At 40.2% G+C, this 25,914-nt stretch overlaps 1 protein-coding gene across 1 annotated transcript in view; it reads right to left on the bottom strand.

Annotated features, from left to right (window-relative positions):
- The window catches only part of smc1al (structural maintenance of chromosomes 1A, like), a 65,972-nt gene that overhangs the window by 32,462 nt on the left and 7,596 nt on the right, over nucleotides 1-25,914 (bottom strand). The window contains exons 2-6 of the mRNA XM_059527161.1: nucleotides 19,425-19,613; nucleotides 9,247-9,359; nucleotides 8,619-8,822; nucleotides 8,241-8,479; nucleotides 527-785 (exon numbers count right to left, since the gene is read on the bottom strand). Coding sequence (XP_059383144.1) covers nucleotides 527-785; nucleotides 8,241-8,479; nucleotides 8,619-8,822; nucleotides 9,247-9,359; nucleotides 19,425-19,613 — 1,004 coding nt within the window. The remainder of the gene's footprint in view (nucleotides 1-526; nucleotides 786-8,240; nucleotides 8,480-8,618; nucleotides 8,823-9,246; nucleotides 9,360-19,424; nucleotides 19,614-25,914) is intronic.

The raw sequence follows: 25,914 nt of genomic DNA, 5'->3' as shown, positions 1-25,914 counted from the left end.
CTCTATACATTTATATATTCAAATGATTATATTTTATATTATATTTTAATATATTTAATAAAAAATTCTGAAATATACACATGCATGTGTTTGTATTGATATATACATAAATATACACGGTATACACACATCATGTAAACAAAAACATTAAAAAAAAACCAAATAAAAGTTTTGAAATTAAACATCTGAACAATACTTGAGGTGCAGAAAGTGTGCAGACAATCGAAAACTATACTAGGGGTGTGCCGGTCACGATTGTTGAAACGTGGATTTGCGCAGCTTCTCAGTAAACAATGGCTCTGTGTAGTAACAGCTACTCTATTTGAAATCACGCACGTGATGGAATTTAGCGCTGATTAGAGAACCGGCTTTACTGATGAGATGCGCATAATGATCGGCCGATCGTGATCGGCGCAACCCTAAACTATACCACATAAATCAAAGGCAGTACACTCTTTATACAACTTTGTCTAATAAATAAATATGTTGCATTTTTAACAGTATAGAACCCTCAAGTCAGCTGTACCTGGTTCTCTTCCAGCTGTAGATCTTGTCCTTGACTTTGAGCCTCCTCCTCCATTCGCTCCTCGAACTCCTGTCTGGCCATCTCCACCGCCCCCTGTTCGCGGTCTAGCTCCTCCATGTCTGCCTTGCGTTTTTTGTAGCATTTCTGGGCGTTCTGTAGTGATTTACGGGCAGCCTCCAGTTTCTTGATCTTGTGAGAAGTGTTCTCCTTGGCTTTAATGTACAGAGGCCTCTTCTGATTAAGCTCTGCGTCCTTCTCCCTGTCAACATGTCACAAAGTTAATTACTTATTAGCTGGGCTCTTATATATTATCAGATGTGATCAAATAGAGAATAATTGATTGACCATGATCAATTCTGCATTACTTTTTGTCGTTTAAGCTATTTTTATTTATAATTTTCAGGGCATAATAGAAATTAAAGGGTTAGTTCACCCAAAAATCTAAATTATGTCATTAATAACTTACCCTCATGTTGTTCCAAACCCGTAAGACCTCCGTTTATCTTTGGAACACAGTTTAAGATATTTTAGATTTAGTCCGAGAGCTCTCAGTCCCTCCATTGAAGCTGTGTGAACGGTCTACTGTCCATGTCCAGAAAGGTAAGAAAAACATCATCAAAGTAGTCCATGTGACATCAGAGGGTCAGTTTTTGAAGCATCGAAAATACATTTTGGTCCAAAAATAGCAATTTCATTTCAAACGATTCAGTTCGATTTAGTGAACTGGTTCAAGAAGATCCAGTTACATCGAGTGATTCGTTTGAAAATCGGACATCACTAAACTGCAGTGTTTTGAAATCTCACAACAGACCCGGAAGAGAAGAGAAAGCTAAATAAAGTCGTAGTTTTTGGACCAAAATGTATTTTTGATGCTTAAAAAAAATCTACTTTGATGATGTTTTTCTTCCCTTTCTGGACATGGACAGTATACCGTACACACAGCTTCAATGGAGGGACTGAGAGCTCTCGGACTAAATCTAAAATATCTTAAACTTTTCTGAAGATGAACGGAGGTCTCACGGGTTTGGAACAACATGAGGGTGAGTTATTTATGACATAATTTTGATTTTTGGGTGAACTAACCCTTTAAGGATGCTCTGCTTTGCCAGGTAATGACTATAATCTGCCAATAATCACGTCCTATAACCCAGATGATGGTTTCTCAATTTCACATCAATTACATTTTGATTACGCAAAAGATGTAGGACTACTTCAAGACTTTAGCAAAGACAAATATGCAATGTAAAATAAATATATCAAATAGTAAATTTAAGCAGGGATGCAGTAAAATAATGATAATCATAGGGGTGGGCGATATCTCGATATTTAAAATATATCGAGATATTTTTTAAACACGATATGGATTTTGACATATCGTATATATCGAAATATTGTTTATATTTAATTCTGATTCAGCCACTTTGCTTGTTTGCCTTCTCTGTGCTGGGCTCACCCCCGCCCGCTCGCCCCCCACCTCCTTGATTTTGTCCCCCCTCCCCTCGCGTGTACAGAACTAGTCTCAAAAAAAAGTCTTGTGTTGCATTATATGGAGATACTACGGTTTTAAGGCGTTGGGCGAACAGCAGGCAGATGTCTGCTGTAGGGCCCTATGATTTCCGCGATGCAGAAAACGGGGTCATAAAAACGGAATTTACAGTTTAACGTGGTACGTCACGGAAATCGCGATATGGACTAATATCTGCAAATATTAAGTCGGAAAAGTCTATTTAAATATGAATCCTGCATGTTCCGAGTGTCTGTGTTCATGAATGGCGCAGAAGCGCGCGTGATTTCAGCATCTCTAAATGAGGACGTAAACACATGAAGAACAATCTCAAGAACTGCACTGAGAGTCACTTCATGAGCATTTGACCATTTGATTTGAGTAAAACTAGCGTCACATATCACATCATAGACTAGTTTCACATAGACAGAACTGTAAAGGTAAACCCGTCAAAATAAAAGTATTTGCCAGAAATCTATTACTATTCAGGGTTTTTCCTACATTGAAAAGTTTTTGGCAGCCGCCAAAACGATTTTTTGTTCCGCCAAAGCCATATTTGATCTGTAATTGGATTTTGTGAGTGAAGCAGGCTACTGACGGAGAGAACAAGCACAGCGCCCCACCCCCGCGCACGCACTCTCCATCTTGTCTGTCTTTGCTCTCTCTCTCGCATCAAAATCAACTGATCCTAATGGTCGGAAGGCCGAATACATGTTTCACGTGGTGCATTCGGAAAATATTTTTGCTGAATTACCGCTGGGTGTGAATTGCAGTCAAAACAAAATTTGCCTTATCTTTTCTTACAACTTGTGACAAGCATTCCACACATGCAGCTGACATAACTTTAAATAAACGCAAAAAAAAAAAAACAATATATATATATATATATATAGAGAGAGAGTTATGAAGTGTGTGTCTGGGTGTGTGAGTGTGTGTGTTGACAAATCTTTCGCAATGTAACAGCCAGGATTCCCACACAACACGTCCGCTATCACAACCTAATGACTCCTTTGAGCCAATTCATTATAATGAATGGTTAAAGCCGGAGTCACCAACCCGTCGATCACGGTCGACAAGTCGATCTTGGAAGCATTTAAAGTCGATCGCGAAGATTTTTCAAAATCTGAAAAAAAAAAAAAATCTTTTTTTATTCATTATTATTTATTAATTTAAAATGCACCATGTGTGAGCCTATTGTGTGTAGTAAATTGTGTCTAGGGGAGGGAGAGGGGTATATCTGTCCAATCAAATAGCCTATAGTTTACATATGTCTGTAAAACAACCGCTTTCTTTATACTTTCGCCTGGCACTGCAGCACGAGCCTCCGCTGACTGCGCGCGCACCTCCCAAAACAGACGAGGCATTTATACTTGACGCAACTGTTTTAGACTGAAAACCAGACAATACAACTAATTTAGATGCGGGTGCCGGTGTGATGATATGTACTAATATCTGTCTGCTTTGGCATGATTGTTTTAGGCCTGTCTGTAACCGATTGATTATTGTGGTAATAGGGGTGGCACGGTTCACTGAAAAAAAAAATGTTCGGTTCAACCACACACGGTTCGGCACACACTTCAACTTAAATCTGACAAAGCATCTGTAATATGGCTTGCTATAAATGGCACGTAAAAAACAGGGTTCAGCTAATAAATGTTTCTGTTGATACTTGCGCATTCTGGCTTCCCAGACATTACAAAAACATGAGAAAAAAAACCCCTGGACAAATCATTCACTCTTGTTCAACGCGAATGCTATAAGATCCCTTAAAAGTTTGTAAACATTCCAACGTCTCCGGGTGGGCGGGGCTTAGCTGGAGGCAAAAAGAGGCGCGGACGCAATGTTGACAAGCGTAAGCTAGCACGTTTTAGGAGGGATTTATTAAACATGGATGCAGAAGAAAGTTCAGAACTGTCCGAATATGTACAGTCCCTGACTCTGCGGGACCGTGACAGCTTTTTTTTTAATTTACTCTCGCGGATTGAAGCAGGCTACCTGACCCGTATGCCATACGGCCATATTAATTACTTTTGGGTGGTATGGGGAAATTTGTCAAGGCTTATTTTCTAATGTAACCTATCGCTGGGCTAACTATGATTAGCAATGTGTATTATTTTAAGAGACCATTCAAAGGATGGCACACACATCTATCGCTGTATGTTTGTTTAACATTTAAACTAGCTAGTGCGCTGAAGGTTGGCGACTTTTCACCTATAAAACAGAAACTTGCTGATTTACTAGATAAAACCAACACACCAGTTCAATTGCATAGACCTGATATGAAGTGTGCACTGCAAACACGAGCATGATTTATGATAATCTCTGTCCAGTCTGTACGCAGTATTGCATTCAACCACAATTGTCTTCTTGATTTCTGTGAAGGAATGTCTGCTGGGATCCGGTAAAACTTTAGTTTTGAAACAAAAGTGCTGTTCCTTCTATTCTGGCAGCCAAAAACCCAACAAGAAGACATTTTAAAGTCAAAACCTCAAACTTTTAGCGCACCTGCTATGAGTTCTGCCTTATGTTTTGCCTCCAGCTAGAGCGGTGATGTCACAGTGACGTAGGCGATTAAGCGGTCTATATGAGCAGTAATTTATACATCACATGGGTGCTGATATCTGTGTTTAAACTAAACTCGTTTAAGCTTTGTCAGTTTAAACATTTAAAGGCCGTGTTGCAGGGTTAATTTTATAACGAATTTGTGCAATTTGCTTGTTGATAATAAACATTTAAACTGTTATCCATTGTATTTTATGTTGTTGGGTATCACAAAACGGAATATAATACGAAAAAGTAGGTATTATCTTACAGCGGTCTCCTTTCCCCCACAATGCATTGCATCACGTCACGTTGGGGAGGGAATTTACCAAAGCCGCCTTGAGAGCATTGAAAGTGACTAGAGAGAAGAGTAGTAGATGAGAGTATTCAGATAGCGCAGATTATAGATAAATACATAGATATATATAGATAGATAGACTAGATGTATAGATAGATAGACAGACAGATAAATAGAGAGATATCGACCAACAGCGACCCAAACGCACTCACTTCCCTACAGCACAAGCTTTTCAGCTCAGTTTCCATGGGACGGCACCGCCCACTCAAGCACTGCCAAACACAGCAACAGACACGCGGCTACGTTTGCAACAACATTTTCACCGGAGGAAGAGATAAACGCTTAGAAACGTCCATAAAGCTAGCATGATTCCTTCTATTTCTAGATGACAAAGACAAAGTTTAACAGTTCTACGACACTATGACAAAGGTTACCGGTACTTATCTGAACTAACGTCTTGATCACTGCCACTAGATATAAAGAAAACGTTGATTTTTCACTCGGTGCTATTTAAAAAAGTGTGAAAAAAGTGAAGAAAAAAAAAGCTATAGTAATTCAATGACAGTAAAAAATATGTGTGTCGTTATTGTGCACTGCTGCTCGTAGACTAGCTCCAGTCCTCATTGCTGCGATGCTAAATGATAGCAACTCACCAGGACACTTCAACTCTCCACTCATTCTCCTCGGACCATGCATTTAATTAGCTTTGACGGACATCAGTTCTTGGCAATTACTCATTTGACCTCTCACGTCTGGCTGGTTCGAAATTACACGGCTGCGGGCCATCATGCATGTTGGCTCTTGCCACCTCTTCCTCATCCCAGTCAGTCGCTATAGTTCTGATGCTGCGTTCCAGGCAGGTTTTTGAGCTCGTAATCACTATTTCATACCACGACTTAGTACTGTTCCAGGCAAGTTACGCCAAACTTACTGAGCGCAAGGAATTGTAGCTAGATTATTTATTTTATTGCAAAGTTACATTGACCTAAAATCGTTTTTTCAGCATGTACCACTTGCATAAACACTGTAATTTGTAGGCAGTATTATCCATAGGGGCTGTCATTGTTGTTTCGCATGCTGTGTGACCTTGGTACTCGGAGTACATCGATCTAGTACGAGACACGAGTTCACGGGTGGGAAGTCACGGGTTTGACTGCCGTTCTAGTGCACTTTCACGGGTTTAAGGTTGGAAAAACATGGGTTACGGGTTGCCTGGAACGCGGCATCATACTAGACTGAGGCTACCTTTCCTCGACTTCTCCCCAACGTGACGTCATCACAGAGTTGCGTAAAAAAAACCGTTAATACCAAAAAACGTAAAAAACTGGTCTTTAAGACCATTTTTGAGACATTTTAAAAATGATATACATATCTTGAGTGATTTATGTACCCATTAATTGAAAGTGGTGGTTAACCTGCAACATGGCCTTTTAAGAGCCAGAGGACACGATCTCGCGCGCGCAGTGAGAAGATTTGTGCGTGAGCCCTTCCGAAGCGCGTAAACGCGCGCCTCGGCATGCGAGCAAATATAAGCTCTCTCTGAAGTATTGTGTTCAAATGGACAAATTCACACAAAAATCATGTCAAAATGCCTGTTTTGGTAAGTATCCTACATAGCCAGCTGAACGTAGGCCACTGGATCAGTGCATTCTCTTAAAGTGATAGTCTGAAATATGTTTTAAAAGGGAAAGTGAAACAGTACATTATTGGCTTAGGCCTGTAATTGACTGATTATTGTGTTTATATACGAGTAATGTAAATGTGTAAATACTTAATGTTATATTACTGTTGAAAAAGTTTAATTATAGTTGGCAGTTTGTATAGTTATATACTATTTGTATAGTTAAATAATTTGCTAGTGACTAACAGGCAACAAGAATGTCAGAGTAGAACTTACATTGTGGCCTTTTTTTTAATAATTTTTTGCAAGTGGTAGATCTTGGTTTACATTTGGACTTTGGATGTGATCTTAGGCTTGAAATGGTTGGTGACAACTGGGTTAAAGCAATTGGTCTGCCCGTCAGTGTCTGAATCAGAGTGTTTAGTAAAATTTAGCATTGATTAATGGGCCTATGACAATGTGTAGTAAATAACTTATAAAATCATTTAAAGTTAGACTGGAGTGAGATGAAACTAGATCAAAGCACAAAGCAAGCTGTTGCTAGCTAGCTGCTAATTTTCTTGTATATGGTAAAATTTACACTATTACACCTTTTAATGCTACGTTTTTAATGCTACTTTTTAATTGATATGATTATACTAAAATAATTATCAGGTCTATCAAAAAAGGATTTTATCTTTCTAAACTATGAAAGCCAGTCGTGGAAAAATCACTGCTTTTTTTGCAAAGAGGGCAAGAGAGGATGACAGTGATCATTTTTTAATTATAGGATAAGAAAAAAAAATCACTAACTGTTTCTTTGTATTTATTTTAAATGTAACATTTATTGTCAATATTGGGATCATGTGGGTACTAGGGTACTCTTTGCTGTGTGTGGATGACCATGTCGGTCAGCCACCACCGAAGACCAATTTTGACCCAGGAAAAACCCTGCTATTGTTCAGCAGAATGTACATAGCCCACTACTACTACTATTAAAATGAAAGGAAAATAATTTTTTAAGGAATAATCACACAACATTTCTTCCATGTTTTATTTTTAATAGTAAATCCCCTTTGTTTACCAAAAAATAAAGTTTGCTTAATTTTAAATAATTAAAAGATAAATTAAATGAATGTTTTATGCCTTCATTTGATAACCAGAAAAATGTAAATACACAGAATTTCTGACATTTCACATAAGGCTATTTTAAGAATTTATTTTTAACTAATCAAGTTCTTAAATTGTAATAGAATTACAATTGTTAAGTTGTAATAGAATTAGGTAACAATAAAACATATTGAGAAGAAAAAATAAAACATTTCATAGGGCCCTAAACATGTAATATTTGGTATATCTGTTTTTGAAGTAGTTTTTGGGGGGGTTATTTTTCCTGTAAAGATAGATATATATCGTATATCGAGATATAGCAAAATATATCGATATATATTTTTTGCTCCATATCACCAAGCCCTAGATAATCATTAAAAAAAGGAATTCAGTATCAATTAACTTGTGTAGTATGGTGGATAACCAAAGTTCATTGATATGATAGAATGCAATCAAATCATCTTGAGCCAAGGAATCAAAGGGATTTTGTTTCTAGCAGTTATGGTTCAAAAGATAACAACCTAAATGGAAATGCAACTTCAAGCTGTTGTTTTAAATTACAGACTCCTCATTTGCTGCAGTTAATGTTAAGAATTGTGTCAAAAAATTGTAAAAAATTTTTTTTAATTGACAAACATTTAATCCTCTGTTTTTGACTCACTTGATCTCTTTCTCAATCGTCTGCTGGTCTCTCATCATTCTGCCCAGCTCTTTTTTCTTATCTTTCAGCTCCTCCTCCACGCGGTCCATGCGTTTTCTGTCCTTATCAATCTCTTTGTTGCGGTGGGCCAGCTCTCGGTTCAGTTTCTCAATCTCTGATTCATTGTGGAACAGTTTAAAGAGCTGTAACTGTACATGAGCACGCACCACCTCGTCTTTAAGCCGTTGGTAACGTTCCGCCTGGGCATAACACATGGAGAAACCAGCAAAGATTATGTACTTATAACTGCACGTGTGTCTTCAGGGTTTTTAACACCCAAATAAATCTATTCCTACATTTAAGAATGAATGATTTACGATGACTACATTAGGAGCCCACCTCTTCTTTCTCTTGCTTGGCTTCCTTTCGCTCAGCAGCGATGTTTTTCTTGCGATGGTAGTTAAACTGCGTGTCTTCCTCAGCCTTTACCATTTCTTTCTTGCATCTGTCATACTCTTGAGCAAGCTCTCCAGAACGAGAAATTTCTTCAAACAGAGCAGTTCTCTCTTTGGGGTTCTTCATGGCAATTGACTCAACCGCACCCTAGGGGGGAGGGGATAAAAGCACCATAAAACACTGTTTTCCGGCCCACCACATCATTCTATGTGGCCCATGAGAGCATATGATTGTTTAAAAATAAGTCTATACTGTTTTAACATGCAGTCGTAACACGTAGTGGAAACCTGACTGTATGCTATGCTTATGCATTGCATCTTTTTTAGGGGGTCTATTAATCTTACAATAAAATCACAAGTCCTATAAATGTTAACCTCCCACCATTATCTGACCAGCAATGGGAATTTTTTTTTATAGCATATCATTTCTGTTTCACTAGCCTTATCAAACAGAACTGATTGCCAAACAAACAGATAATCAATTCAGTTTGGCACACAGAAATTACAATTTATCTTTAAAATTTAAATCTTTTTAAAATTTTAAACTTTAATAAAGAAGCATCTCTAATAACCTGAAAGACCAGGAAGTTTCTGGCCTTGATAAGGATTCCCAGTTTCTCCAATTCTTCACTGTATTCAGACAGACCCACCACTTTATTATTGATGCGGTACTCTGAAGAGGAACCTACACAAGACATAAACAGAAAGCAGGAAAATGAATAATTTTTAAAGAGAGAGCAATCTTAACAATTAATCAGAAAATAGTCTACTCCTGTGGTCTAAAAGTACCTACTTGTGGCATGTTTTTAATCAACTGAACATTGCAGTCAATCACAGATGTCAACTGTGCATAGGCCTATGCTATCATCTAATTTTATTTATTGTTTTGATTTTGACTTCCAATGATTATGAAAACACGACAACTGAGATAAACTGAGCCGCTTTCCGTTTCTTTCCTTTAAAAGCAGTGTGCCATCGCTTTATTATAAAAAGAGTTATTAAAAGCATCTTAAAAGATTCAAAGCAATGACTGGTAGCAGGGCTTGACATTAACATTAATTGATTTTGCTCATGGCGGGTAACAGTGACTCCAACTAGCCACTTTGGCGGGTTGAATAATTAAGGTGTTTATAAAAGGCATCTGAAATAAGCCATATTGCAGTGTGATACTACAACTCTCATAAGTATTACATGCACACTAGTGATCCGCGGGTCAGGGTTTTTATGAAATTATTTGGCCCACCCCGCAAATAAAGTAAAATTTCCTTACCCGCCCCAACCCGACCCGCAGGTTATGAGGCGGCCTATTATAATTCATCTATCAAACTCGACACACACGCGAGATCGTGCGCGCAAATGAGGATTAGATCCTGTAGCCGGTGAAGTCTAAATCCAGACGTCTGAAGGGAGCACACGCATCAGACGGGTAAGCCTCGCCGGACGGGGAGAGTGGAAAGGAAAACCCGACTGGGAGGACTGTCGCGGCATTCGATGGGGCATTAAACTCAGAACATCGAACGGGTAAGCCTCGCCAGGCAGGGTTAAAAGATGTGAGGATAGCTGAGAGGGTTTTTTTTTTTTTTTTTTTGCAGGATTTGACGAGAGGTCGAGACTCGTAGCATCGGACGGTTAAGCCTCGCCTACCGTCAAATGGAAAGGTAAGTTGCGTGGCCGAGAGACTCTTACCGACGTCCGAAGGGAGCACACGCATTGAACGGGTTAAGTCTCGCCGACCGTAGAGTGGAAAGGTAAAGGTTGTCTGTCCAGGAGGCTCTCGCCGGCGTCCGAAGGGAGCATGCGCATCGAACGGGAAAGCCTCGCTGACCATAGAAAAGGAAAAAGTAAGGTTGTCTAACCGGGAGGCTCTTGCCGGCATCCGAAGGGAGCAGACGCAACGAACGGGTAAGCCTCTCCAGATGTGAGAGGTAACATTAAGTTACCTAAAAGTGGCCAGGAGGCTCTCGCCAGCATCCAACGGGGACTTCCTGTTCCCGGAAACAACTGGGTAAGCCTCGCAGGCCATAGGATGGAAAAGATAAGTTTGTGTGGCCGTGAGGCTCTCGTCAACGTCTGATGGGGGTATGCTACTCACAGCATGAGACGGGTAAGCCTTGACAACCATAGGAAGGAAGGAGGGTTTGTTTGTGTGTTTGGTACTTGTGGCATCGGACGGCTTGCTTATTGGGTAGATCGGTTTTGCGACCTAGACCACATGGAATGGTAGTGGTTGTCTGGCCAGGAGGCTCTCGCCAGCGTCCGATGGGAGCACTCGCATCGAACGGGTAAGCCTCGCTGGCCAAAGGATGGAAAAGGTCAGGTTGTCTAGCCGGGAGGCTCTGACCGACGTCCAATAGGAGCTTAGCTCCAGGAATCGAACGGGTAAACCTCTCTGGCTGAAGGACGGAAAAGGTTGTCTAGCTGGGAGGCTCTTACCTTCGTCCGACAGGAGCTTAGCTCCCGGCATCGAATGGTTAAGCCTCGCTGGACAAAAGACGGAAAAGGTAAGGTTGTCTAGCCGGGAGGCTCTCACCTACATCCAATGGGAGCCCCGACTCCATGCATTGGATGGGTAAACCTCTCCGTACGTAAGACAGAATGGCAAGAAAGGTAGCCGGGGGGTCCACGTACGTCCGAAGGGAGTGTGAGCTCCTGGCAACGAACGAGTAAGCCTCGCTGGCCAAAATACGGAAAAGGTAAGGTTGTCTAGCCGGGAGGCTCTCACCTACATCCAATGGGAGCCCCGACTCCATGCATTGGATGGGTAAACCTCTCCGTACGTAAGACAGAATGGCAAAAAAGGTAGCCGGGGGGTGCACATACGTCCGAAGGGAGTGTGAGCTCCTGGCAAAGAACGAGTAAGTCTTGCTGGCCGCAAAATGGAAAAGGTGAGGTTGTCTGGCCGGGAGGCTCTCGTCAGCATCCGATGGGAGCTCGAGCTCCTGACATCGAAGAGAGAAGCCTCGCCGTCCATAGGATAGAAAATGTAGGGTTATCTGGCCGGGAGGCTATGGCCGGCATCAGGTGTTTTTTTTAATATTTATTTATTTTTTCAATTTGCGACACCGGATGGGTATTCTCTCCAGCCATCAGAGGAAAAACTGAGATTGTTTTATCTGCGAAGCACCCGTTGGTGTTCGGCAAAAGCTTTAATTTGCGGTATTGGATGGGTACGTCTTGCCATCGGAGGGAAAATAGTTTTAGCTGCGATGTACTCGTTGGTGTTCAATAGGTGAGTGTCGCTGACTGAAATAATTATTTTTTCAGTGCCTGACAGGAAGTTCAATACTAAGGATGATTTGGTTGTCTACGAGGGTAGACGCTGTGAGTAGGGCTGCACGATGTGTCGTTTAAGCATCGATATCGCGATGTACGAATCCACGATAGTCACATCGCAGGATGTGCGATGTAGGCTGTCATAGTTGATCCGTTATTCATTAACTGTACGGGCCAGCTACTCCCCTGCCCTTGACGAATGTGATTCGCGGATTAATTGCACAGCTTAACCATCATAGAGTGAAAGTTTATAATTGACAGGACTGAAAACCACATGCAAGTTTAACAGGGCAGAGAGAGAGGGAGCGCGAGAGAGACCGAGAGAGCGCGCGAGAGAGACAGAGAGAGCGAGAGAGAGAGAGAGCGCGAGAGAGACAGAGAGAGAGAGAGCGCGCGAGAGAGACAGGGAGAGAGAGCGCGCACGAGAGAGACAGGGAGAGAGAGCGCGCACGAGAGAGACAGACAGAGAGAGCGCGCGCGAGAGAGCCAGACAGAGAGACAGACAGAGAGAGTACATTAGAAATACCATCAATGTTTATAGAAATGTATATGGATTTATTTTGCATGTAATTTTTTTTTCTTATAAATATATATGTATTTTTGTTTTGTTTGTTTCTATTCTGCTATGTACAATGCTTTGGCAATATGTACCTTTGTAAGTCATGCCAATAAAGCAATATGAATTGAATTGAGAGAGAGAGAGAGAGAGAGAGAGAGAGAGAGAGAGAGAGAGAGACCGAGGCGTTTTCAAACAACACGAGCGCTGTCTTGCTCTCTCTCCCTCGCGCATAAGGTGGTGTCGATGTTTAAATCATTTAAAATGAGAATGTAAGTGTGCTCCCCCCATTTTTGTTTGTAAGAAAAAATATCGCAATATATATCGCAGAAAAATAAAATATCGCAATGTCATTTTTTCCCAATATCGTGCAGCCCTAGCTGTGAGGCTTACTTGAATAATTGTTTAGCAAATCCAATGAGCTGCTTCCGATAACGAGTCAGGAAAATGTTGGTGCAGTCATTGTATTCAAAATTAAGCGTGCAAAAATAAATTGGATTTCCTGTGCCAGTGTACCCCGAACAGGTGCCATGAATCAGCGATGTGGTCATTGTCAAATCGTCATATTGTCGGCACGTGAGATCGATGGTACATATCGTGGAGTTATCGTGGAGTACATGGGTGGAGTAAGAGAAAGATTCTTTATTCTTGTCTGAGCTTACTATTTGCCATTTTAACCATGCAGGTGCACGAAAAGAGCCTATGGAATCACCAATAATCGAAAAATATACCTTCGGACGTACTGATAAACTGGCATTAAATATAAAATACTATATTTAAAACAGCTAGATCGTGTAGTCGGCACTACTGTCATCTCGCTTGTCCTGTGACAAATATTTTATTTGTATTTTTTGCATCTGCACACAGAAGTTATCAGTCTAAATATTCTGCAAAATCAGTCAATGGTGCAAATACAATAGTATATTTCATTTAAAGTCCAACGATTTAAACCTAATATGGACGTAAACGAACGCCTTAAATATAAGGTATTCAAAAACAGGCAAGTTCATATATTTGGAGTGAGTTCGGTTGAACTGATGCCTTGGTCATACATGCTCCGGACCACGTGCCTCATGATGGGACTGACGCGCCACCCCGGAAACATTCTTGTTTCTGTGGCAGTGCGTCGGGTTCGTCATGAGGCACACGGTCCCGAGCGCTGTATGACTGATACATCAGTTCAATTGAACTTTACTCTTCCAAATATATCAACCTACCTTTTTTGAATACTTTTATTTAACATGTTCGTTTATGTCCAATATTAGTGTTAAACTGTTGGACTTCAAATTAAATCTACTATTGATTTTCACAGTTGAATGATTTGTCATAGGATGCACTATATGACCGTTGCATCCAACTATATATGAACTAGCTGTTTTATATACAGTATTTTTATATTTAACGTTAGTTTATCAGTATGTTTTAAAGTATTTTTTTTAGATTATTGGTGATTCCATATGCTCTCTCTCGGGCACCTGCACGGTTTAAAACACCAAATAGTTATGCTATGACAAGAACAAAGAGTCTCTCTCTTGCTCCACCCATGCACGATAATATCGTGTATCGTCGATCTGATTTGAAAAAATGACCATATCGCCCAACACTACAACATATGGATTTTTTTGTTGTTTTTAATGACCCACCCCAAACCGCCCCGCAAATGGAGTGACAATTTCTTCCAGTCATTGTCATCTGTTAAATCCAAATCTTTGGCATAATCAACAAAAGTATTCCAGATATTCTCAAAAAGTCCCTGTTTGCCTCTTAACACATATGTAATCCTCTCTAGTGGCAGAGCAGACAACATCTGCCGTAACCATAAAGTGCCTCTTGGTCTACATGTTTTTTTCAAAATAAAGCTATACATCCTTTGGCGTTAAGCAGACTAAGGTCTATAAATGTACGTTCATTTTTAGTATAGTTATGCTTCTCTGGATATAAGCCCAATAAAAACAATTTTGGATCTAATATTATTTGTTCGGAAATAATATTTTGAATAATGTCTCTTCTTCACAAAAGAGTATAATTTTTGTACAATGCCACATACAGTGAACCAGTGTTCCTCTACATCGTTTACACTTCTCTGATTCTGTGCTAATGTTATGAGCGCGGGTAAACCGAAGGCTTGAATGAAAGGCAATCATCGTCAATGATGCCATTACGTCGAGCGCAAAAGAACCGTTTTCTTCAACCGGTTTATTGAATCGAACTGTCCGAAAGAACTACTGGTGATCCAAAACCGATGCAACCGGTTCTTGACTCGTGAACGAGTCAATCTTTTGTTCGTTATCTGGCTTGGCTTGGTGTTCATCTTCAGTTCACTCTTCACAGCAGTTCAGTCAGTGTACAGTAGGGCTGCACGATATTGGGGAAAAAAATGACATTGCGATATTTTATTTTTCTGCGATATATATTGCGATATTTTTTCTTACAAACAAAAATGGGGTGAGCGCACTTACATTCTCATTTTAAATGATTTAAACATCGACACCATCGTGTCAATTGATTCATCTGCGGGAGGGAGAGAGCAAGACAGCGCTCGTGTTGTTTTAAAACGGCTCGCTCTCTCTCGGTCTCTTTCTCTCTCTCAATTCAATTCATATTGCTTTATTGGCATGACATACAAAGGTACATATTGCCAAAGCATTGTACATAGCAGAATAGAAACAAACAAAACAAAAATGCATATATATTCATAAGAAAAAAAAAACACATGCAAAATAAATCCATATACATTTCTATAAACATTGATGTTACTTCTAATGTACTCTCTGTCTGTCTGTCTGTCTGTCTGTCTGTCTGTCGCTCTCGCGCTCTCTCTCTCTCTCGCGCGCTCTCTCTCTCTCTCTCTCTCTCGCGCTCTCTCTCTGTCTCTCTCTGTCTCTCTCGCGCGCTCTCTCTCTGTCTCTGTCTCTCTCGCGCACGCTCTCTCTCTGTCTCTCTCTCTCGCGCGCTCTCTCTCTCTCTCTCCGTCTCTCTCGCGCGCTCTCTCTCTCTCTCTCTCTCTCTCCGTCTCTCTCGCGCGCTCTCTCTCTCTCTCTCTCCGTCTCTCTCGCGCGCTCTCTCTCTCTCTCCGTCTCTCTCGCGCGCTCTCTCTCTCTCTCCGTCTCTCTCGCGCGCTCTCTCTCTTTCTCTCCGTCTCTCGCGCGCGCTCTCTCTCTGTCTCCGTCTCTCTCGCGCGCGCTCTCTCTCTGTCTCCGTCTCTGTCTCTCTCGCACTCTCTCTCTGTCTGTCTGTCTCTCTCGCGCGCTCTCTCTCTCTCTCTCTCTCTGTCTGTCTCTCTCGCGCGCGCGCGCTCTCTCTCTCTCCGTCTCTCTCGCGCGCTCTCTCTCTCTCTCTCCGTCTCTCTCGCCCGCTCTCTCTCTCTCTCCATCTCTCTCGCGCTCTCTGTCTCTCTCGCACACTCTCTCCGTCTCTCTCGCGCGCTCTCTCTCTCTCTCCGTCTCTCTCGCGCGCTCTCTCTCTCTCTCCGTCTCTCTCGCGCGCTCTCTCTCTCTCTGTCTCTCTCGCGCGCTCTCTCTCTCTCTCAGTCTCTCGCGCCCGCTCTCTCGCTCTCTCTCTCTCTCCATCTCCCTCGCGCTCTCTGTCTCTCTCGCACACTCTCTCAGTCTCTCTCGCGCGCTCTCTCTCTCTCCGTCTCTCTCGCGCGCTCTCTCTCTCTCTCCGTCTCTCTCGCGCGCTCTCTCTCTCTCCGTCTCTCTTTATTTGCCATGCCAACAATTTGCCAGCCCTATCACCTTGTTCATAAAATGTCTGTTTCAAGCGTAGAAGACTTGAGGCAGCTCTAAAAGCAGACTGCTTATCATATTCAGCTCTCAATAATAATAATTATTTCTCCAATTGTGAATTACCGTATTTTCCGGATTATAAGTCGCACTTCTTTTCATAGTTTGGCTGGTCCTGCGACTTATAGTCAGGTGCGACTTATTTATCTAAATTAATTTGACATGAACCAAGAGAAATGAACCAAGAGAAAACATTATCGTCTACAGCTGCGAAAGGGCGCTCTATGCTGCTCAGTGCTCCTGTAGTCTACACTGAAAACAAGGAGCGCTCTCTCACGGCTGTAGACGGTAATGTTTTCTCTTGGTTCTTGGTTTTAAATAAATGCGACTTATAGTCCAGTGCAAGTATTTTTGGACTGATGCGACTTATACTAATGTGCAACTTATAGTCTGAAAAATACGGAACTACTATTTTCAGAATTATTTACTTTCGTTTGAAGGGCTCTTATTCTATTTTTCAACTGTAGTCTAGTTTCCTTTGTCTTTTTTGATTAAGAACCTGTATAACTGATGATATGCCCTCTCAGGAAAGCCTTGAAAGCTTCCCACTTAACGCATGCAGTAGTTTGTGTAGTATTAATTTGAAAGTACTCATCTATCTGTTTTTCTAAATATTTCACCAAGTCTTCATCTTGTAACTATTTATGTTGGAAATGCCATCTGGGTGGATCTCTTAATAATTTATCATCTCTGTAGAGCAAACAGCATGGTGCATGATCCGAGATCACAATATTATCATAAGAGCAGTCAGAAATTTTAGATTGCAATTCTGAAGAGACAAGAAAAAAATCTATTCTAGTGTATATGTCTTAAAAGTACCTGAATGACAGGAATAAGCTCTAATATTCGGTTTTCTCTCTCTCCATATATGTAATAAATTTAAATCTCTCATAAACCTATGGACTGTAGCCCTACAGTTGTTATGTGAATTGTCAACCCTAAGGCTGTGACGGTGGCTGATTTTTACCACCACGGTAGTCATGGACTAACAACCGCTGGTGGCGCGGTGTTTGAAAAAAATAAAAATAAATAAATAAATTATATATATACAGGAGACGTTTCAGACACGCGCTCCATATCACTTTATTATCAGGTGCAAGTTAAGCGAGCGCGGACGGTCCTGTGCTCAAAGGCGGCGCGCACTTTGTGCGTATCCTTTCATATCAAACTGCGAAATAAACTATGTGCAAGCAGTGTCGTGGTCAGTTAATTCATGGAATTACCAAAAAAGGTGATTAAAGCTGACTTAAACTGTGCATGCAATATATTTTATATACAGTATATATTTATATGTATGCACGTCTAGAAATCAGCCCAGCACTGTCTCACTCATCTAACACATCCTATTTAACTCGTCAGTTCGTGTTTATTTGAGCACTTCTAAATCCCCGTCCGGTCTGTGATGTAGGCTACTGACACAGATTTCATATGTCCTGTATAGACATTAGACAGACTAAACCTGTCGCAACGCGGTTGTGTTACGTCTGGTTTACTTTTCTGCCACCAAGCAAGCTCAATAACTAACTCCTCATCTGCACGCGCTCTCTTTGAAATAGGAATCGTTGCCATATTTCTTGTTACCATCGTTTATTCATCGCTGTCTCGTTTGTATTTGGCCAGTTTGGAGAAAGCCTCACCAAACCTGAGCAGCCAGATGGGTGACATGAATGCAGATGACTCCAGATCGGTGATGCGGTATTTGCTTTCCCAACAAGATCCATCGCCCAACACTAAATTAATTTGCTGAATGCATTAACTGTATTTTCCTGTGCTCAAATCTGCCAATCTAAAGGAAACGCTGTGTTTGAGGTAATTTGTTAATTACCACTTAGAATTAATTAGACTTAGAATTTGCAACTATTACAGTTATTACACTCATATACAAAACTTTGTATTATGCTTGCTATAGAGTTTGTGACGTCACGTGCACTACCGCCGGTGGCAGTAGACAACCGCGGTAGCAACCGACCACCGTGGTGACCGGACCCTGAGGAAGATTGTGGAGAAAGACCGATTGCAGACCTTGGGGGACCTGCGGAAGCAGTGGAGTCTGGAGTAGAAACATCCAGAGCCACCGTGCACAGGCGTGTGCAGGAAATGGGCTACAGGTGCCGCATTCCCCAGGTCAAGCCACTTTTGAACCAGAAACAGCGGCAGAAGCACCTGACCTGGGCTACAGAGAAGCAGCACTGGGCTTTTGGACAAATTTTGCATGTCATTCGGAAATCAAGGTGCCAGAGTCTGGAGGAAGACTGGGGAGAAGGAAATGCCAAAATACCTGAAGTCCAGTGTCAAGTACCCACAGTCAGTGATGGTCTGGGGTGCCATGTCAGCTGCTGGTGTTGGTCCACTGTGTTTCATCAAGGGCAGGGTCAATGCAGCTAGCTATCAGGAGATTTTGGAGCAATTCATGCTTCCATCTGCTGAAAAGCTTTATGGAGATGAAGATTTCATTTTTCAGCACGACCTGGCACCTGCTCACAGTGCCAAAACCACTGGTAAATGGTTTACTGACCATGGTATTACTGTGCTCAATTGGCCTGCCAACTCTCCTGACCTGAACCCCATAGAGAATCTGTGGGATATTGTGAAGAGAAAGTTGAGAGACGCAAGACCCAACACTCTGGATGAGCTTAAGGCCTTTATCGAAGCATCCTGGGCCTCCATAACACCTCAGCAGTGCCACAGGCTGATTGCCTCCATGCCACGCCGCATTGAAGCAGTCATTTCTGCAAAAGGATTTCCGACCAAGTATTGAGTGCATTACTGAACATAATTATTTGAAGGTTGACTTTTTTTGTATTAAAAACACTTTTATTTTATTGGTCGGATGAAATATGCTAATTTTTTGAGACGGGCATTTTGGGTTTTCATGAGCTGTATGCCAAAATCATCAGTATTAAAACAATAAAAGACCTGAAATATTTCAGTTGGTGTGCAATTAATCTAAAATATATGAAAGTTGAATTTTTATCATTACATTATGGAAAATAATGAACTATCACAATATGCTAATTTTTTAAGAAGGACCTGTATAAACAAACTATTTTCATTATTATAATAATGCAACCCAGGTTCCGATTACTAACTTTATTATTGTAAAAGCACAGCAATGCTTCCAAAGTGTGTGAAGTACCTATGATGATTCTGGAGAATGAAAGCTCCTGTCCATTGTCCTGTTGGTACACCATGGTTACAAATGCTCGGTTAGCTGCAGGTTTTCCCACTGGAGCTCCATGAATCAAATCCTTCAGTGTCTTTACACGCAAGTTACTGGTCTTCTCTGCCAGAACAAAGCTGATAGCATCCATGAGATTTGATTTGCCTAGGATGGAGAGTTTGCATTAGATAAAACATTTTAAAAAAAAAAATCTCAAAAGGCTTAAATTTCAAAATACAACTCACTTACGGACAGATGTAATTCAGCACAGAATAAAAAAAACACTGAACAAAATCTTGACAATCCTTAACTTGAAAAATTATCAAATCATGCTGGATAACTATAAAAATGGAGGCAGATAAGATCATTGCTTTTAACATTGTGATGTGGCTGCTACTACCTATGGGGTGTAATGATACAAGTAGGGTTGTAACGGTATGAGATTTTCACGGTATGATAATGGTCTCAGAAAATACCACGGTTTCATGGTATACAATATTAAACAATCAAAACAGGGTCTTTTTGGGGGGGGGGGGGTGGAACAAATGTTTGAAAGCATGTTTATTTAAATTTCATTAATTAAAAACAAGGAAATGGAAAATGTTACCATTGATTATTTATTAGTTTAATAACTTTGTGACATCTGCAGGGTAGCTAGCTACTGTAAATTCATTGTCATGACTGGATTCTGTGCTTCACTCCACATCACAGAAATCATAACTTTAATTATAAATGGGACATAGATAGGGATATGCCGGTTTAAAATTTTCCTGGTTAAAAAAAACAGTTTTTCTTATAACAAAAATAACTGAACATTTAAATACAATAAAGCAATAAAGAAAAATATATAAAGTTAAAAGTTTTGCACCGATTAAAGTGCAAAAGAACTATAAAAGACCCATAGGTATTACTTTACAATAAGATCTATTTAGTTCACCATTAAGATACACAATGAGCAATAGCTACATTTGCTACAGAAGTTATTCATCTTTGTTAAAAAATAAAAGTTTTAGTTCATGTTAGCTCATTAAATAATAGTTGCAACTTTAGATTTTATCAACATGTTATTAAATATTGGAATACCTAAGATTAATGAATGTTCAGAATAATTTTTCATTGGCAGTTTATGTTAACTAATGAATTAACTAATGTTAAAAATGAAGCCCTAATGTAAAATGTAAAATAAGAAAAAAAAAATCTAAACACTTTCAAACAGTTTCTATGTCATGTTGTAGTCCAGATTAAAATAGCCTATTAAGACTTAAAGGGTAAGTTCACCCAGATAGCAAATGTATGTAATTAATAACTTACCCTCATGTTGTTTCAAACCCGTAAGACCTCCGTTTATCTTTGGAACACAGTTTAAGATATTTTAGATTTAGTCCGAGAGCTCAGTCCCTCCATTGAAGCTGTGTGAACGGTCTACTGTCCATGTCCAGAAAGGTAAGAAAAACATCATCAAAGTAGTCCATGTGACATCAGAGGGTCAGTTAGAATATTTTGAAGCATCGAAAATACATTTTGGTCCAAAAATAGCAAAAACTACGACTTTATTCAGCATTGTCTTCTCTTCCGTGTCTGTTGTGAGAGAGAGTTCAAATCAAAGCAGTCTGGATATCCGGTTCGCGAACGAATCATTCAGTTCACCAAATCGAACTGAATCGTTTTAAACGGTTCGCATCTCTAATAGGCATTAATCCACAAATGACTTAAGCTGTTAACTTTTTTAATGTGGCTGACACTCCCTCTGAGTTCAAACAAACAAATATCCCGGAGTAATTCATGTACTCAAACAGTATACTGACTGAACTGCTGTGAAGAGAGAACTGAAGATGAACACCGAGCCAAGCCAGATAACAAACAAAACATTGACTCATTCACGAGTCAAGAACCGTTTCTGTCAGACGCGTCTGATTCGTGAACCGAGGAGCTGATGATACTGCGCATGTGTGATTCAGCGTGAAGCAGACTGACACACAGAGCGTCTGAACCGAACTGATTCTTTTGGTGATTGATTCTGAACTGATTCTGTGCTAGTGTTATGAGCGTGGGTAAACCGAAGGCTTGAATCAAGGGCAATCATCGCCAATGACGCCATTATACGTCGAGCGCAAAAGAACCGGTGAACCGTTTTCTTCAACCGGTTTATTGAATCGAACTGTCCGATAAAACTACTAGTGATCTGAAAACCGATGCAACCGGTTCTTCACTCGTGAACGAGTCAGTCTATTGTTCGTTATCTGGCTCGGCTCGGTGTTCATCTTCAGTTCTCTCTTCACAGCAGTTCAGTCAGTGTACTGTTTGAGTGCATGCATTACTCCGGGATATTGGTTTGTTTGAACTCAGAGGGAGTGTCAGCCACATTAAAAAAAAGTTAACAGCTTAAGTCATTTGTGGATTAATGCCTATTAGACATGCGAACCATTTAAAACGATTCAGTTCGATTTGGTGAACTGAATGATTCGTTCGCGAACCGGATATCCAGCTGCTTTGTTTTAAACTCTCTCTCACAACAGACACGGAAGAGAAGACAATGCTGAATAAAGTCGTCGTTTTTGCTATTTTTGGAATAAAGAGTATGATGTCACATGGACTACTTTGATGATGTTTTTCTTACCTTTCTGGACATGGACAGTATACCGTTCACACAGCTTCAATGGAGGGACTGAGCTCTCGGACTAAATCTAAAATATCTTAAACTGTGTTCCAAAGATAAAGTTATTAATTACATAAATTTGCTATCTGGGTGAACTAACCCTTTAATACTTAAGTATTTGGCACTGTGATGAACATCATAGCAAATACACAAATCTGAATGGATATTTAAAATGATTAAATATGTTTCAGAAAGTAGTCCAGCTGGTTTATTTGTAGTGTTTCAAGGGTAAGGACTGCTTTTTCTGCAGTTTAGCACCATCTGCTGTCAGAGAGTGAATGTGCTTTCATTTCATCACGTCTCTCACGTGTTCCTCCATGTGCTTCTCATGCGTGCTTGTTTACATCAGAGCGCACAGAGTCTTTCAAGCAGCATACAGCGGTGCTGTGCATTTTGACCAGTTGATGGGAATAGTATTCTTTAAATGCATTCCAAATTCTGAATAATTTGTAATATATAATTATTCACGGTATTTAGAAGTGCCCACGATAACAACATCGTGCATATTCATTATTGTGATATATCGCATTACTGAATACCGGCACAAGTCTAGATATAGCTGTATCTGCATGGGATGATAATGTTCTGAATAGGTAAACATATTCGATGCATTTCCTGATTTTGCAGCCGCTCTCCGACCACAGTTTTTGCAAACTGTGTCTTCCTTCAAGGACAAATGAAAAAAGCATTTGTCTTTTCTATACAAAAAGTATTCCCATTCTAGTGCCAATTTTAACTCATATTTTGAGGTGGGATAGAGATTAGAGATAACGGCCTCTGTCTCTGATGTTGTCTTCACTGTACGTGTGGGTGAAGCAAGAAAACAGTTAGGGGCCGTTCACATATCGCGTCTTTTTGCACGCTGAAGTTCGTTATTTCAAATGTTGGCACGCGGTATGCGCGCTCATAATGGAAGTGACGCGGTGACGCGCTTGTTTTTTCCAGGCGTGTCCGCACAGCATCGAGTTAAAACATCTCAACTTTCAGAATGCCGCAAGACCACCGCAGGTCATGTAGCTTCCTCACCTTTTCCGTAACAACGTTGAAAGCTCAGCCAAGATGAAGGAACAGCTGATCATAGCTGTATATGGACTGCCATTTTTAAATTAATTTAGTAGCAGAGCTACTGCAAGCAATTTTTAGTGTTGCAAATCCATTCATCCATTGCTGAAATTTCCGCGTCTTCGTGGAGAGAGCAGGTCATGGTTGCTTAGCAACAGCAGATGCCTCAGGAGCGCAAGTGGCCGAAGGTTTTGGGAAAAAAATCAAAGCGGTGTGCCTAGCGTTTTTAGGCGCAATATGTGAACGGCCTGAAGGTGGAAAGTTGTTGCCTAGACACAGGTGAGATTCTGGTAATGGTAAATGGACTGCATTTATATAGCTCTTTAAACAGATCCCATGGTCATCCAAAGCGCTTTACAAATTGCCTCACATTCACCCATTCACTCACTCATTTATACACCGACGGCGTGTCGGTGTGTCTGTTATTTTCTCTCAATACCATAGATAAGCAAATATACATGATAGGGCTTTAATTTTTAGGTCGAAAATCGATTGCACAATCGATCAGACCAACTAGTGATGCACCGAAATGAAAATTCTGCGCCGAAACCGAAAATTTAGGATGCACTTGGCCGGAAACCGAAACTGAAGCCGAAAATGGCTTCTTTTAAAAACGTATATATATATTGCTTGGATTTAATGGATCTGAATTGAAAAATCACAATATAATAATCAAACTTTTATTAACAGTTAGCCTACATAAAACATAAAATATTTTTTACAATAAATATAAATAATAATTATTCTTCAAGTTTTGTTCCATCAAATAAAATAGTTTTTTAAAAATTGTGCAAAAAAATCCACAATTTGAGATTTTTGCAGAACAAATGTTACATATTGCAACTTTGGTGTCCTCTCGTATAGGGCTGTCACTTTTGTGAAAAAAAAATCCTGTTCGATTTTTGAGACATAGGCAAAGTGTTCATTGAATCGTTAGTAAATTGCCTATATTTGGCGTTGATCCGTTTTTCAACGCCAAATATAGGCAAATCCACCGACAACTAAACAGGCATTAGGGCGAACATAAAGAGGGCGCTTAAGACGCGCACAAGTCAGCAATTGGACTGCCATAACATCAATGAAAAACATTACTGAAGGCTACATTGATATTATGCACTAATAGGCTTTGTGTGTGTGTGTGTGTGTGTGTGTGTCAGAACCTGCAGTTGCTGTGTGACGCGAGTTCGCTGCGAGCGTATAGTGACGAGCTGGACGCACTCGGAGAGAAGGCCGTTAAAATCGATTCCCTGTTTTCGTTTTCGAAACTTGTGTTGGTTGGTCCGATCGATTGTGCAGCTTTTGTGACAAGCTTTTTTTGATTGTGACAGCCCTTTGACATGCTTAATCTTTGATAGGCAGATGCGTGATTACAGCTCGACCGTGAGTGAAACCTAAGCGCTTGCTCACGGATGGGAGGGGCTGGTGACATTCATTTTCGGTTTACGTTTTCGGCTGTTTTTTTTATTTCGGCCCGAAACCGATAATGCCATTTCGGCCGAAAATTTTCGGCGGCCGAAATTTCGGTGCACCCCTAAGACCAACCAAAAAAAGTTTGAAAATGAAAATAGGGAATCGATTTTAACCAAATATGTACACTATTAATTTTAAAATTATAAAAAAATCTAGATGTAACAAAACTTACAAACAAGCAGAAAAAGAAAGAATTCCGAAAGTGCAGTATGCACAGAAAGCTAGACAGAAAATACCAGCAATTTTATGCGCCTATAAGACCCAGTGATGTCGAAAGCGAACTCTTATGCTGCGTTCACACTAGGGCTGTAGCTATCGAATATTTTAGTAATCGAGTATTCTACCAAAAATTCCATCGATTAATCGGATAAAATGTGTTTTTGCTTAAAGTGCAATATTAATTATGCAAGAGAAAATAAGACTCCTGGGTTTCCTTTTTTAGAATTTTTATTTTTTAATTTTTTAAATGCATAGAATGCAATGCATACATCAAAAATAAACATTTAATTATTACCCATTGTTTTTCTGTCTGTACTTGTACTGTGAACAATGACAAAGTTGACAGATGAATTAAGTGCATTTAAGTGCCATTCAGTTGGGGTTTTAAATAAAGCATTTTCTGAGATGCACAGTAAACACATAAAACATTAATTTAATTATCTTTTAATTATTGAAAATTAACTTAACTTTTTGGTAAACAAAGGGGATTTTCTATTAAAAATAAAACATGGAAGAAATGTTGTGTGATTAAACCTTAAAAAAATTAAATAATGTTTTTTTTTTTAGTAGTAGGCTATGTACATTCTGCTGAACAATAATCTTTAACCGGACTTTTATTTTGACGGGTTGACGTACCTTTACAGTTCTGTGTATGTGATGTGACGCTAGTTTTACTCAAATCAAACGGTCAAACGCTCATGAAGTGACTGTCAGAGCAGTTCTGGAGATGTTGTTCATGTGTTCACGTCCTTATTTAGTGAGACAGCAGATGCTGAAATCACCGGAGCGTCGCGCGCTTCAGTGTGTGTTAATAAAGGAAGACGCACTTCTGCTCCGTTCATTAACAGAGACACGCAGAACATGCAGGATTCATATTTAAATAGACTGTTCTGGCTTAATATTTACAGATATTAGTCCATATCGTGATTTGATGTAAGTGCAATGACCTATTTTTTATTCATTCGTTCAAAATTTAGCAAATTCCGTGCCATTCCGCGTTAAACTGTAAAATCTGTTTTTATGACTGGATTCCGCGATTCCCTTCGCGTTTTCTGCATC

This window comes from Carassius carassius, chromosome 37, assembly GCF_963082965.1.
Source record: "Carassius carassius chromosome 37, fCarCar2.1, whole genome shotgun sequence".
Classification (NCBI taxonomy): Eukaryota; Metazoa; Chordata; class Actinopteri; order Cypriniformes; family Cyprinidae; genus Carassius; species Carassius carassius.
This window is presented reverse-complemented; position numbering and strand designations above follow the sequence as displayed.